Genomic DNA, 16,583 nt, shown 5'->3' with positions numbered 1-16,583 from the left:
CTTTTGTAATTTCCGCCCGATCGCCGGCAAACAATTCGTAAGAACACGAGCAACGCCACCCCTACGTGAACGCCCGGGGGCCGTGTAATTGGAAAACTTGAGCGTGTCTCTGCGTGCATTCGACTACGTTTCACAAACCGTCGTGTATATTTATGAACCTTTTTAGGGACCGTTCATAATACAAAAGCTCAAACCCAGTTTGTTATATAGAAAATTTACAAAAATACCCTTCGATCTCGGTGGACTGTCCATCCCAACTACAATGTTCGTCGTAACGGGCGTAGAATTAAAAATGGCGGCGAGACCAACGAGATCCACGTTCCACCAGAGTGCATTAGGAACATAAAAATTGTGGACCAAACAGGGTTGTTTAAATTTAACTATTACTTGGGTGACAAGTTTCGTTATTAAAAATTGATTTTCAAGTTGAGAAACAAATTTTAGCGAGGTCGCAAAAATAAGTATCGAGACAAATTTTAGGGGTTATAGTTTACAGCAATTATTTCGTTAATCAGGAGAAAACTTCGATGTCGATGTTTATTTAAATTTGCACACGTCGATTTCAATAAAATTTACAAAAATACCCTTCGATCTCGGTGGACTGTCCATCCCAACTACAATGTTCGTCGTAACGGGCGTAGAATTAAAGATGGCGGCGAGACCAACGAGATCCACGTTCCTCTAGAGTGCATTAGGAAAATAAAAATTGTGGACCAAACAGGGTTGTTTAAATTTAAATATTATTTGGGTGACAAGTTTGGTTACTAAAAATTGATCCTCAAGTTGAGAAACAAATTTTAGCGAGGTTGCAAAAATAAGTACCGAGACAAATTTTAGGGGTTATAGTTTACAGCAATTATTTCGTTAATCAGGAGAAAACTTCGATGACGATGTTTATTTAAATTTACACTCGTCGATTTCAATAAAACGAACAATATTTAATAAATTGTTCGCTGTAAATGAACGAATAAACCGTCTCTTGCAATTGCCTGAGATCAAAATTTTGGTTTCGTAGAAGATTTTTAAAACGGTTCGATTCACCGTACTGACCTAACCCTTCATGTTTCTTTGTCCGTGATCATTATCTGGACGCCGTAATGACGATCATTATTTTTTGTTAGTGCACCGTGTAGCGTAATGACAGGTCAAAGGGCGGAGGGTAAACTTCCTCAGAGTTAGGGAGAATCATTCGATGAGGAAAGAAATAATTTTAAGAATTTTCTTTCCAGTGTCTGTAGTTCATATATTTTCCAATTTTTTTTTTCTATTTTTATGCTTCGTGTTTGCGTCGTTTAATTGTTTTTAATTCTCGATTCTGAGCGAATTACGCGTCGCAAAGTGATTGTAACGATCAATCGTGTTAACTGAAAAGCAAATAGTTCGCCATTTCTAAGTTACAACGTCGCTAAAAATGATGTAGATGTCGAGTAACAACTTGTAGTGTTGCCTCCTGTGCTCGCCACCAGAGGGCTCGCGCTCTCACAAGCGCTCAGTCGACATCTCAGCCAGCAGCGCCACAAATTCGTAAAGAATAAGACAATTCGTGGAAGTGATGTCGCAACAGTGTTCATAGTTTGGACTTTACCCAAAAGAAATAGAATGCAAGTGGAATAGTCCTCAGTGTCTCTAAAAACTCAACATCATAATAACAATAACTTATAGCCAACTTTTTAAGATGGATGTTGGAGGTTAAGTAACTTTACCGTTACCAATATATGAATTCACAACTTTGTTACTGTTTTTAATAAATATAAGCCTGCTATTCTTCACCTATCGTGTCCATCTACTGCTATACCGTGCCCATACTACGAAATAAGAAACATACTATGTATACTTTGTCCAACGAGACGAGACTGCAAACAAAAGCAAACGCCAAAGCGATGAAACGGATCGAATGTCAATATTAACAGTTGATAAATAAAGACAGAACGAAAGAATAAAGAGTATAGTCATCGAGTAAAACGATGAATCTCTTTTTCTTACTGTCTGACATACGAAACTGCCATAATTAAACTTCAGATATTTATACATTCGTGGGAAATTTTAGTTTCCAAAATACTACAGAATGCACTTAATATGCAAAAATATAAGAAATAAAATGAGATATAAATTAGTATATTTAGGGGTTGAGACAGTCCCATTTCACTAATTTCATAAATAAAAAATAAATATAATCCTTTTCACCAACTTTGTAAATCCATTACTTTTAAAGAGTCTCTTAATATTATATAGGTGCGTTCAAAAACCCACCCCTTCGACAGTTTATAACGATAGAACAAACTAATAATGGCGAATTATTAAACAAAATATTACAAAATTTCGATCGGAGTCACCGAGAGGAAAATTGAAATCAGTTCAATCGGCGCCAAAGAGCGATTCTTTCGTCGCGTATCTCGACTATCTCTCTCTCTTTCGGAACAAACGATCGTGGAAAACGTAGGCGAGTATCCCCGAAGAATAAACGCGCTCCTACTCGCGTTATTTAAAACGAAAATGTGGGTCAAACGCCTCGTACCCGCGCATCGTCCCCCGCCGCCATCTCTTTCCGCGTGGCTTGAGGGAAAAACGGAGACAACGGTTCGTCTCTGTTCGCGTGCGCTTAAGAAAAGGAGACTGGCAGAATGATCCACGTCCGCGACGATGAGACGTGATTTATTTTCGGCACCACGGCTGAAAATCCACCCGTACTTAAGATGGTCTTGTAGGTGCTCGAAAGGTGAACGAGTGTCGTTGCTCCTCGGCCAGGCAAAAAGGCTGTACGACACGTGTGGTGCAAATAGTATAACAGAGCAATGATTTAGATAACACTTGTCGTTGCGTTCGCGGTTAAATACGACTCGCAAATGAGCCGTGTTTTACGTGTCGAGGTGTTACGTGGCAAGCACCAGCCGCTCGTCACCAGGGAGCTGTTTCCTACCCTGTCTGGCATCAGGTTTCTCAAATATTTCTCGTTTCTTTCAGCCATACGACAAGAAGGACTCTCGTAACATCAAATGAAAATTAAATCGACCTCAAATTAATAGATTTTATTTTTTTTATTTTAGTTTTGGGCAATTGGAAAAAACAATATTTTAATAACGAATATGCTTCGTCAATACCTCCTATGACCACCGTTTTTGCTGTAAGCAGATATCAGAGATCGTTTTCGGATGAAACACGCAATTAAAATAATTGTTTTGACGCGGTATGGCGTCCGTCGAAAGTTAAGACATTACGAAAACAAGCACTTCAATTTCCACGTAAAACGAGTCGAATAAAACAGACACACGTAAGCCTGATACTTCGACAGATATAAAGCTACTCCCCTAATTAAAAAATGGAACGGCCCCGGCACGGAGTGGCGACTGTACGCGAGTGAATACAGCAACGGGGGGGTTGCCATTGATTTCATCGAAATTCTGTTCAATAGAGAGATATTGAATCCGCTAAAACTCATAAATTTTATCATATACCCTTTCAGTCACTTCTATCGCGGGTCTGATCGAGAGGGAGAATAGGAGCTGAGGATCGTTTCGAATATTGAAACGTCAGTAATAATAAGGGTACGAGTATCGAGATATTCAATCTTCCTTCTGATTTTTGTTTAAATACGCTACCTACCTACCAATCAAATTCATACGTATTGAATCGTAACAAACGAAACGTCCATTTTTTGTTTTTTTTTTTCAATTTTGTAATTTCAAACGTCGAACAACCATTGTACTATCGAAAGTTTCAACCTGGAGGAAACAAACAAAGAAAAAATACAAAAATAATAAAATAATATTTATGATATCGTCGAGGTCATTATACCTCGTATCATAGTATTTTAAGAGCTGTTCATTGTATCCTTTCCTCTATTTTTTTTTCTTACAGAGTCCTCCGCCCCCCTCATCGCTCTGCACGCCAACGTCGTCCTTACCCCTTTTCCTTAACGCCGTAGCTTAGTATAGAAGTCGTATAATATAGGTCGTTTCGTCGAATGCCTCCGGTACGGAAGCTGAGTAATCTTCGTTGTTGCGCCGCGTTTTGTTTCGTTCAATGGCCGTGGCGAGGGGGGAGCGGCTCGAGCCTCGCGCGAATAAAATTAACGAGCCAGCCGTTCTTTTACCCTTACGGTTTATTGTCCTCCTCCGCAACTTCTGCTTCCCTCCGCCTACGGTTTTCTATAGGGCGGAGAGGGGAGACCGGGGAAAATTCTGGACGAGCAAGATCGTCGAGGTTAAGACGCCGGGGAGATGTATGGGAGCAAACGTGCAGCCTGTCGTTGCTAAATGAGAATATTAAAACGGAGGCATTCGCAACGGGGAGACAGCGATGATCTTAAGAATGATCTTTAAGCGTAAAAGGGATTTATATTTCTAAAAAAAATGGAAAATAAAGGACTCGAAGGTCGAGACATTTCTTAGAGTGACGAATGAAAATATTTTCGCTTTTGGTACCACTGGTTCTTGCAAACCTTCGAACTGATAGATTGAATCTAATGCGTGGAATTTAATGTCACATATTATTTCATAGTTCGTGTTCGATTTAGCTTCGATTGCTAGTTAGGTGCGCGTTGATACATATCGATGATCATTCCGTACCATTGGCTATTTTACGCATTCGGTCATCGCTAATCGTTGTTAACACTACACAGGCCAGTGACACCGATGATATCTTTGTTGATGAATCAAGCGTTAACAATCTCACTGACATGGCGTCATATGGTATATCAAAAATTAACAGTTTGTAGATGTCTTTGTTATTGTTCGAGGTCTTTCAAATTCTGCTTATAGTCTGTCGTTAACTGTCCTACAATTTATAAGTTTATGCTGTTGAAATTGTGGAGCTAATTAAACAACAATATTTAGTCTTTATTCTATGGTGTCGCTTCCCATAGTCGCCGCCAGAGGGCTCGCGCTCTCACAAGCGCTCCACCGACCTCTCGGTTGCTATATTTTCGTTAATAATTCAAAAACGAAGCCCCGTTCGACATTTTTGCAAAGGAAATTGTTATTCAGAATCGCCTCAGCTACCCCCCTATTTCCGGTTCTTACACTATTTACGGGACACGCTGGATATATTCCTCGATTGACTTATAAATATAGGGAACTATGATCCCCATCGCTATTTTAATAAAAACGCGAATAAAAACACCTAGACTCGTTGTAAACTAACAACCCCCACCAATATGATGATGCATGATGCATGAAGACGAGGTTTTTGAAACACAAGAAATACCGCAACCTTACACTAACATAAATATACCCAGACACTGACACTGACACTCATTCTAAATCCTAACCACCAAATTGACAAAATTGACTCTTGTTTGACGTATTTCTCATGTTTGACGTACCCATTCCTCAGCCAGCAGCGCCACAAACTCGTAAAGAATAAGACAACGGGTTATTCGTGTAGAGAATGTCGCAACAGTGTTCATAGTTTGGACTTTTTACCCAAAGGGAATAGTCTAGTGTTTCTAAAAAAACGCAGCGCCACAATTCGTATCTTAGAGATCCGTTTGGTCTGAAATCGGTTCTAAACTGTGCTCTGTTCGCCTACAGAAGGAAGGAGAGAGTTGAGGAGCAGAGTTAGCCCTAGCAGCCTAACTCTAATCTTTGTATAATAGACATCATGAGTTCGTGGAACCCATGGCCAAAGCTGAAAAGAAACTTTAGGAGATGACTTTTGTAGCATCATGAGTCGGTTAGCAAATTCAACATCTCCATTGTCTTTATATTGTTGTCGTCGCGGTGGTGGGGTGACCATTTCTGGGATATCCGTGCATTACATGCAGGTCGCGTTTGAAATCAATACCATCGTATTTACAGGTGATCGATAGTAGGAAATGATACCGGGCGAGCACAACGACACTTTATCAATCTCCAAAGCAGTCTTCCATTTCTGCTTCCCTTTGTATCGCGACAACGCATTCAACGGTCGGTCGATCGCGCCGCGTTGTACGTCATAGAACGGTTTCGTTTTCCCATTTGCATATCACTCGCGAATGTTCGAATGCCTCTTGTGTCTCAGGCGTGCTTTAATAACATCGGTGCAATGCTGACCGAACGCATTTATAAATTCGACAACGATTTCCCCACCGATTCCTCTGCACCGTGTTCTCTCTTCTCATTCTGCAAATTATACAATCTGTCTCCGCTTTCGAGATATATAATATTTTGAAACCAAATAAAAGACTTTAAGCAATGGACTTTGAACAGGCAAATTTGACCAGTTTGAGTAGTAGCCAATCTTTCTCTCTCTTCAATTCTAATTTGATCTTGTGGGGACTACAGTCGCTTGAAATTTATCAACGCAAAGTTTGGTGTAGTCTGAGGAGGCTAATTTGAATTTTTTACGAGACCAAAACTTGGATTTTAAGCAACTGTAAACTGCATAACTTAAAATCTGTCCTCGGTACTTATTTTCGTAACCACGTTAAACTTCGTCCTATATAAGTTTATTTAACATTTCAATTTCAATTTCAAAGTTGTCAAAGTGTTAATTCCAGTTTATTTTCATCAGAAAGGCTTTCCAACAGGCCCTGACTCAGACGACTGGGATATTGGGGAAGTCGTTGGAACGCTTGTGAGAGCGCGAGCCCTCTGGTGGCGAGCGCAGAGACTACATATTCACTCGAAATTTATCAACACAAAGTTTGTCGTAGATTGCTACAATACCACAAGTTTGTCCGTATCCTTTGACTCGTATAAACTGTTCAGATACCTGCAGTACCCCACAATTTCATCCCTTAACCGCATCTCGGTATAAACCTGACTTCTATCAATCTTTGTCCGCGAGAAACCGGGGAACATGTATCGATTCAGGATCCTGGACGTTCGCGTTTGCCCGTTTGAACGCAGGACAGTTACTCAGAGTGGTCTAGCTCGTATCAACGCATTCCATTGGCCGCGGTAGCAAGCATACCGAAACGAACAGCCGAATCAAAGGTCCTAGTCGCTTTCCCCGTGAAATAAATCTACTTTCGAGCACCTAGAAAAGAGGCGACGCGGGACGGGCGCCGGGGGGGGAGGGGCTCGTAGAATCACGAGGGTTGGAGGTCGAGTGTGGCAGGGGGTAACAAGGGTTCCCCGGAGTACTCGACTCATTTCTCCGAGCCAACACAGACCTCTCGACTCGACGCTACTCGTGGAAACGAAATCTGATACGAGAAAAGCTAAACTCCTTCAAATGCACAAGCCACCCCTATTTCGCCCCTCCTTGTCTCCTTATTCTCCCCCACTTCAACCTCTCCAGGCTCACTCTGTTTTTCTCGCTCTCCGGGCCGCCCCTCTCGCTCGCGCTTTCTACGTTCTATTCTCGCACTCCTTTCACGTTTCTTCCCTCCTGTTCTCGGCCCCTGCTCCTTTCAGTCAGCCATTTATACTCAGTCAACCCTTTTCATCGCGAAAACGTCGTTCTGCAATTCACTCTTTCCTTTCTTTCCCTTTTTTTTCCCCCTCCTCGAGTGTTTTAACCCTCTCTTTCTCTCTCTCGCTCTCGAACCCTCTCTTGCTCACTTTAATTCTGTCTCTCTCTCACTCTTGATCTCTGGGAAAATTCTTTTCCCGCGAGTCGCTACGCTCCTGATCGGATTCCCCCGGTACCCGACTGATGAGAGCAGGACCTCGACTTCCGACTGTTTAACTCTCTTAATTAACCTCGTGCAGTCACTTGCAGCAAGGATTTCGGCCGCTTTTTTTTTTTCTCTCCACGGCACGCGACCTCCTTCGAACCCGGGAAAGAGGGAAACCGCGGTTACTCGCTACTCCTTACGCGCTCGTGAATAAAATCAATTCCCCCGTAATTCGAGTATATCCCCGCCGATGGGGGAAACATAAATTTACCATCTCGCCATCTGCCTCGTTCCTGCCCCCTCGATCCTTGCGTAAAAAGAAAATATCAAATGGATATCATTTCAAAATGGTCATCAGTAGACTGCGGATCTTAATGCAAATTCATATTTTCATTAATAGAATCAATGAAACGAGAGCTTTATAGAGGGTTGTCTCAGCCCCTAAATATAATAATTTGTATCTTTGAGTATCTATATATATAAAAATAAGTTGTCCTATGTTCGTGATTTTATAACTCGAGAACCACTCAACCGATTTTCAAACGAGTACATGCGTTGGAAAGGTCTACTTTCACTGATGGTTTATAAAAAAAAAACATCGAAAAATTTCTACGAATATGCGTTATACGCGCACTTTTATGATGGTGTTAAATAATGGCTATTATATAAAGAGAGAGCCGATTTTTATGTTCGCGCAAAACTCAAGACCTATTGAACCGATCTTCCTCAAATTTTGACACGTTATTCGTGCATACTCTAGGACGGACATAGGCTATGTAGCGTGTCTCAGAAGCGCGTTATTAACATGTAATTTATATGCAAAGATTTCATGCGTACGACTGTTGGCAGACCACGTGACCCCTGTATACGACAGTCTACTTGCGCGCGCATGCGCGTATTCGGCCCGTGCGATACCTCGCCCGTAGCAGTACTGCGATGTTACCGCCAGGTGGCGAAGCTTCTCGAGCGCTTTCTCGCGAGAGAATTGCATTATCGCGGATATATATGTCAGGACGATCGTCTGGTCATAAATTGCTTTTGCACAAGGTCGGGCGAAGCCGAGATGGGGAATGCTAGTTTTTTATATTATTGCATATTAAGTGTGTTCTGTAGATCTTTGAGAATTCAAATTTCCCATAAATGCATAAACATACGCAGTCTAGTCATCAGACTCAAAATTGTTGCAAGTTGGAGTATCGCTGAACTTCTTCTGTTTTTGTTCCCGAAAACTTTATAAACGTCTCGCGATTCGGTTCAATTACGCTTCGTTGCATGCAATTTCATTTCGACACGGTGCGCAGATGATGTTGCAAAAGCTAGATTTCTCACGACGTCGGAAATAGTTGTTCTTTTTCGTAATTTCGTGTCCGTCCGAAGGGCGTCTCCTTGTACTCGAGTAATCAGGTTCGTTTAAGGGAGAACGAATTTCTTCCTTTTACGTTACCCTATGCAGACTTTGAGCGACTACCAGACGCCGTGTTATAAGTCAAAAGCAATTACTTTTTAAACGCTCGCGAGTCAATTATGAAATTTCTTATTACACATTTTTGTAATAAAAGGTGCACGATCCAAGCTTTCTTATTTACGTTTCAACGCGTTCAATCTAAACGGCATTAAACTTTTATAAATTCAACCGGCAGTTTTTCATAGTGTTTTAATAAAAACTTCAAAAGGTCGAGTAAAGTGTCCTGAATTGAACATTGATGGGTCGTTGATCGATGTTAATTAAGTTTGCAAGAATACAGAAAAGTATTAAATAAAATACAAATTGGTATGATGAATTGAATGCAATTTCTTGAGTAATGCGAAAAGTACATATATGCAGCCATATGCCTACTACAATATTTTCATAAATCGGTGATTTTTGAGGGAGTGAAAAGGTCCTGAATTGAACATTGACATGTCGTTGATCGAAGTTGATTAAGTTTGCAAGAATACAGAAAAGTATTAAATAAAATACAAATTGGTGTGATGAATTGAATGCAATTTCTTGAGTAATGCGAAAAGTACATATGTGCAGCCATATGCCTACTACAATATTTTCATAAATCGGTGATTTTTGAGGAAGGAGTGAAAAGGTCCTGAATTGAACATTGACATGTCGTTGATCGAAGTTGATTAAGTTTGCAAGAATACAGGAAAAGTATTAAATAAAATACAAATTGGTATTATTGCCAATATAATTGATACCTACTAGAATATTTTCATAAATCCATCGAGTGATTTTTGAGGGAAAAGGTTGGTAAGGGTGGTATTTAGTTTGTTTTCTTGGCCGAACGGGGGCGTTTGTAGCTGTCGTTGGTCGTATGTAAATGCGCCTTAACAATAAGTAGAACATGGTTGGTGTTTGCTCGGTGGAAACGGGACGAGCCTAACTATAGCTTTATTCCCACGAAACGTGATATATGTGTGTATCTGTCCTGTGTAGCCAGTCGATTGCGTGGCGTATTCAATTTACGAAGCCTAATTCTGCCAAGTTGCAGATATAGGAAAGGGGCGGATCGACGAGGGAAAACCGCACGTGTCGTTCGTCTCCAATATGGGAGCGACCCACACCATGCCCGTAAAATCCCCCCGGGTGTAATTTGTGCGGCGATAAATATCCGAGGTTTAGGCGAGCACAGTCAGTGCCGCCGCCGTACGATGATCGAGAAAAGCTCGTCGCCTCATCCTCTCTCGTCACTCGACAAATCAGCGCGCGATACGAATCGCGTGAAACTGATATTTATTTAAACATTACTTAACAAACCAATACACATTTAATTCACGAATATTTGTGTCATAAAAAAATTAAACGTGCCAAATTGCCTACTTTGTCTATGTCGCGTCAATTATATGCTTTTTACGTTGCAAACTTTACGGGCAAATAATTGTTAATAACAATGGAAACATAGCTATCATAATAACAGGTAAATATTTACTAAGAATGAGCGGAGTATATACGAATATCTATTATTATTCTGAAACGTAAATATTTGAATATAAATTTATTACATTGGAGGGGAAGATGAGTTGTTGATGAAAAGGTTAGCTCGCTGTTTGAATCGGATTTGTAATAGAATAAATTTAGAAGAATTTGTTTTTGCAGTTTTTGTGATTTTGAATTTTTATCGCGTTTGAATTTATTATATTCGCGCGATGTTTAGTCTTAATTCCAAACGCTGAGAGTGCTGAAATCGTGTTCCGGACTGAACCGATAACGTTGGAAGTGACACTGAAATGATAAAAGGGGTTTCCCCAATATATACGTATAAAATATCTAATTCTAATTTCAGCTCAAATCAGAGGTTCAGGGTTCGTCGAAAGAAAATAATTATGTCAAGAAAATATAACAGAACGCAGACAAAATAGTTACTACATACCACATTATGAAAAGAAATACGTAAAAAAGCATACAGAAATAAATAAGTCCAGCTTCATATTTATAAAATCGAAGTAATTTTAAATAAAATAAAAATCAATTTTTATTCGAAAATTGTTCCCATTTGCTACTTGTGGAAGTGTGTTAGCGTAAGCTTGAGATAAAATTCTTTGCTATGGATGATACTTTGATTTGGGGGGACGAAGCAGAGGCTGAAATTATCATTCATTCGGCGATCTAAAATTCGTTCGCTCTTTGTTTGCTTCTTTACATAAAGCTGGGAGCGGAGTTACTCTGGGTCTCGGTCGATGATAATTATTCTCGTAAATTCAAGCATAAATGCAGGTAGCTAGAGTGGAAACGGGGTGAAGGGAATTGGTAGGTTAAATGCTCGTAATGACGTCTCGTAATTGCATCGAAAGTTCGCGGGGAAACTGTAATTATCGCACGGCTGCAATTTCAACGATACCATCGGTTGCGTCGCGACAATTGACGGAATGACGACCGTGACGGGAAATACTTTAGCGAGGGGGGTTTTTTCAGACTCTATAAATGGGCTGATCTTATTGGGGGAAAGCGACAAAATATCGTACAAAAATAATCGAATTAAACTTAACGAATTATCGAATATAATTTCGAATTCACCACGGAACACTCATCCAAAAGAAAAAGAAATTAAACAAATTTTATAGCCAAAATATACGCCACAAGAGTTTCTTACTTTTATTTTATAGTTAATGATACGTGTTTCAGAGCAGTATAAACTTGTTCCAAATAAACATTTTTCAATGTACAATGTGTTATATTTCTGTTCAAATTAAATCATTAACAAAACTTGAAAATTTATCAAATTTATTAAATTGTCCCAGTCTCTACAATTTTTCTTCGTGGAGAAATGGTTTTCGTGGCGGAAGACCAAACATGCTCATATTCGTAAGAAACGATGAAATATGCTTCTTTACTTGGCGAAATGAAACGTGCTGTTTCCCGCAAGACAAATGAAACATGCTACTTTTCGTAACGCGCGTTTATACGTAAGTTTTATTTATTTTTTCTTACCCCCAACAATATTTATTTAACGTTCTTCGATATCAGTTTCGTATAACATTTACTGTAAACTCTTCTATCGTATCTGAACGAAAAAATATTTTTTCATGGTCGAAACGTAATTGTAGTTCACTCTAAAATGTGAAATAATATTTTTATTCTTGAAATACTTCATTTATAAATAATTGAAGTTTAATATTTATGGATACACGAGCGATTTAATACGTTTTGCCTGCAATGTCTGACCATTGCTTGATTTTTCTACTTGCACTGATATTTAAGTACCCTGCTCCATATGTAATCAATTTTTAATACTTCGAAAATGTGAAATAGTTCTCTAAACACGGTTTCAATAAAATATTTATAGACTTCTAGTCTTTGAGTTTAAAAATTCTTGCATCAAAGTGCAATTAATTCCAATAAAATAAAGAAATCGATTTGAATCGCGGTTTTAATAATGTGCTACGCCAATACATAAGTAATGATGAGCATTCACGTTGTATCAGACACCTCATCTCCGGCAATCGACGATTAGTCGAAGGATTGATCGACTGGTTGTGCTGATTTGAATAATTTATTCGTATGATCGACTATATTAATATTCATTATTCGGTCAATATCTCGATTACGCGAATCATCGGTACTTGGATAATTATCTAGGTAAGCATTCATTATTCGGGCACGCGAATGTAGCCGTTGATTGATTTCAATTCAACGCACGCTGATATTTTCCTGCATTTCGATAATTATAGTTTCCGAATTAACGGACACGACATGATTCTTCGATAATTAATTATTTATTTTTAATTCAAATAAGACGAAAATCTATGCAAATGAAACTGTTACATTCTATGCAATTGTAAATTTTTTTGACAATTTTATCTCAGAAGAATACTAATTTTCTTAAAATTTTATACAATTGTGTACAAAAGTTTAGTTTCCTTTGAGTGTTTATGGCAAAAATAGAGTGTAACAGGGGAGTTATTACTAAAATTACTGGAAAGTTAACTTTACATATTTAAGATTTCTTTCACTTACCCCGGTAAAAGTCTTGACATTATGCAGTGCATTCTGCGCGTCCAGGGCTGCCTTCCTCGTGTAAAATGTTACGAAGCAACATCCTGCAATAAAAGGCATAATGTTTCGTTAAACAACAATTTTATAAAGAGTATAATAGTAATAACAATAAAACACTTCCTATGGTTACAGTGCCCCTTTATTTTTATAGGGATATTACACTCTCTGCAGTTTGCATGTGCACACGCTATTTAAATAAAGTACACATACTACGAGTTACATATTCACCACATAATAGTTTCGTACTTGACCCGCAACTATTTTAATTAATTTTAACAATTCGTTGTGTTATATAATTATATTCGGTGTTAATGAATCTGGAAATGTTTGTCAAAATATAGTAGCGATTGGACGACAATTAGGAGGACGATAATGAGGCCATTAATAAGATGGCGTGGATTCTATGTACAAAAGGTTTTCGCTTCATGGGCTTGACGACCTAATTTTATTATTATTTCCAATGGAAATTTATTATTTGGAATAGAAGATTTGAACAAAATTAATTTTTTTCTATTTGAAACTAGCATAGTCTCTGGAGGACACACATTATATTTCTGGAATTTTAAGGAATTTTTTTCTCGCAAGTGTGTAGGAATTTCGGGGTATGTGTGTTCACTAAAAATGATTGTAATTAACCCCCACGGCTGAAAATAATTTTTTCAGAACGATTTGAAATTTTTTAAAAATTTAGGCACCTACCCCCTGTCGATTTTTCTTGGAAATTAGTTTTTGATTTTTAATAATTTTGTTTGACGTCCTATAGAAAAGTTTTCTAATACTTTTCTGTAGGTACACATGAGCTCTACTACAGAAAAAAGTTTCATTCAAATATATTCACTATTGTAAAAGTTATGGACGATTGAAAATTGGATCACTTTTATGGGGTTTCTCTGGCTTTACGGGGTTAAGGAACAACTTTTTGAATATTATTAAGATTTCTACATATTCCTGGCTTAAATACGCGTTGTTTGCCTTTTGAAACTTTAAAATCCTTCAATCCGTTCGGAAGTTATGACGTTTTGAACATACAGATGAATTTTCAGTAGAACATCTTAATAATGGTCAGACATGACATTTTCGGTAAGGAATTTTTTTCTCGAAAATGCGCAGGATTTCGGGGATATATCCGCCCACCAAAAATGCATGTAACTGACCCCTGCATCGGAAAATAATTTTTTCAGAACGATTTGAAATTTTTTAAAAATTTAGGCACCTACCCCCTGTCGATTTTTCTTGAAAATTCGTTTTTGATTTTTAATAATTTTCTTTGACACGGTATAGAAAAGTTTTCTAATACTTTTCTGTAGGTACACATGAGCTCTAGTTCAGAAAAAAGTTACATTCAAATATATTCATTATTGTAAAAGTTATGGACGATTAAAAATTGGATCACTTTTATAAGGTTTCTTTGAGTTTACAGGGTTAAGGAATAACTTTTTGAATATTCTTACGATTTCTACATATTCCTGGCCTAAATACGCGTTGTTTGACTCTTGAAACTTCAAAATCCTTCAATCCGTTCGGAAGTTATGACGTTTTGAACATACAGATGAATTTTCAGTAGAACGTCTAAATAATGGTCAGACATGAAGTTTTCGGTAAGGAATTTTTTTCTCGAAAATGCGCAGGATTTCGGGGATATGTCTATTCACCAAAAATGCATGTAATTGACTCCCTCAAACGATAATAATTTTTCCAGAATGATTTGAAATTTTTTTTCTTTGTCGCCAAAAAATTTCTATCCCTCGTCGATTTTTCTTAAAAATTCGTTTTTGATTTGTGATTACAAGATAGCTAAGCATCCGTGGAGCACCAGTTTGCTGTCTGATAATACTTATTTGTTATTTTCAATCTTTCAACCGTAGGGGAACCCCCAAATAAGGCTGGTCAGTCGATCGCGGGGGATTCCCGGGCTTGTGTATTACTACAGAATCCCATTACCATTTCCGTGTCACTGGCAACGTTATCAACAGATTTAGAAATGAATTTCGATCCCTAGGACGGGTCTCCATTCGCAGCAACCTCCACGTGGTGAGACCTGGGTAATATTATTTAGCGTTTAATTAATAATCGTATCACCTCTAGCTAGGTAATGCAATTATTAATTAAAAACTAAATAACATTAGCAAATTGGCTGCGATCCGCCTTGCATAGGTCATCATAAATATAGAGCTTCCTCATTAGGTTAGTTTTGATTCTCATTGATTCATCAAAGATTCCAGAGTATTGTAACAGATGAGGTACAGAAGTAGATCCTTCATCCAATGTATTTTTGCGGCCTATTTTTATGGGGTCTCGAAACCCCATTACTATTTTCGCGTCATTCGCAACGTTATATGAGTTTTAATCTCTTCCATAGTCAACTCACATGTATTTTACACACACACTACAGCTGTCTGCCCATCAACACTAATTCAGTGAGTAGTATCCCAACTGATCGCCATCCTTGAGAAGAAGACGCTAATCACCTCCGAATTTTCATGTCGGTATAGTCAAATTGGGCCACCAAAATCCATGAGGTGTGAGGTCTACATGTACACCACGTCTGTGCATACACTTCTAGACAGATTATCAAGTATATCAGCTTAGAAATCCCAGGACCAAACGTTACCCTCTCCTTTCCTTTTCTTTCCTTTTGCCATCTTGCATACGTAGAGAGTGTATAGAGTTCGATAAATGCGCTATAAAAGAATGACGAAAGTTGCTCGATGCGGCAGACAGTGAGAGTTTGTACCGATGGGTGACACGTCTGATACAGAAAAGAGTCGGTCCCGACCGGGGGTCGTTCTTGGGAAGCTCATCAAGGGGTTTCCGGGGGTATCCCTTCGCTGTCGCAGCTGGACACCGCCCAAGCCAGATTGGTCGATAGTTTCGAGTTGCCAAAAGTTCGATACGCCGTTGTATTACTACCGGTTCCCCCGTTCTCTTTGCCGATATACCATCTACAGTCGACTTGGATCGGTGTTACCTCCGCGAGGCGGCCATCCAAGTGGTCGTGAGAGGACGTAGGACGGAGGACGAGGGGGGGTGGACTTAGTCGGCGGGGTTGCTGCAACCAGCCCGCGTTTAGTTTACGGATAAGGCAGCTGGGGGATAGATAGTAGCCTCTTTCGTTCCGTTCACGTAGTCGAAGAAAGTCTACGGTTCCAGGCTGTGTGTACGCTCGCCCCGAGAACTTTCGAATTCCTGCAGGAACTTGCATTACCCCGAATGATCGAAGCCAAATTGCTTCTACTTTGCACAACGGGGGGAAAAGCTAAAGGTTTACGGGCTCTAGTCAGAGGATCGACTTCGATATTTGCAAAACGTTTGATACTCGACGACCCTGGACAAAACACAATTTTTTCGATCTAATTGATACGTGGGTGGTTCTAGAAGTACCTGGCCTGAGGTATAGATGTTGGGTACTTCTAGGACCACCCTTGTATGTTGCTTGTTTGTTACATCATCATATCGTATGTTACAAAACTGTTAATAAGGAAGAACATATTTTACTCTACTTGGATCACTGTGCACAAGTGAGCTCAATTCTGAGCGACAGAATTTTATTTATTTATT

At 39.1% G+C, this 16,583-nt stretch overlaps 1 protein-coding gene across 5 annotated transcripts in view; it reads right to left on the bottom strand.

Moving 5' to 3' along the window:
• The window catches only part of LOC122399634 (CUGBP Elav-like family member 2), a 502,219-nt gene that overhangs the window by 113,689 nt on the left and 371,947 nt on the right, over positions 1 to 16,583 (bottom strand). For all 5 annotated transcript variants that reach the window (XM_043400456.1, XM_043400458.1, XM_043400459.1 and 2 more), the window contains exon 4: positions 12,987 to 13,069. In XM_043400456.1, the coding sequence (XP_043256391.1) occupies positions 12,987 to 13,069 (83 nt within the window). The remainder of the gene's footprint in view (positions 1 to 12,986; positions 13,070 to 16,583) is intronic.

The sequence above is a fragment of the Colletes gigas genome, unplaced genomic scaffold (genome assembly GCF_013123115.1).
Source record: "Colletes gigas isolate AHSC1104 unplaced genomic scaffold, ASM1312311v1 Colletes_gigas_Sc00014, whole genome shotgun sequence".
NCBI lineage: Eukaryota > Metazoa > Arthropoda > Insecta > Hymenoptera > Colletidae > Colletes > Colletes gigas.
The sequence above is the reverse complement of the archived record's forward strand: the minus strand, read 5'-3'. Positions and strand labels throughout refer to the sequence as shown.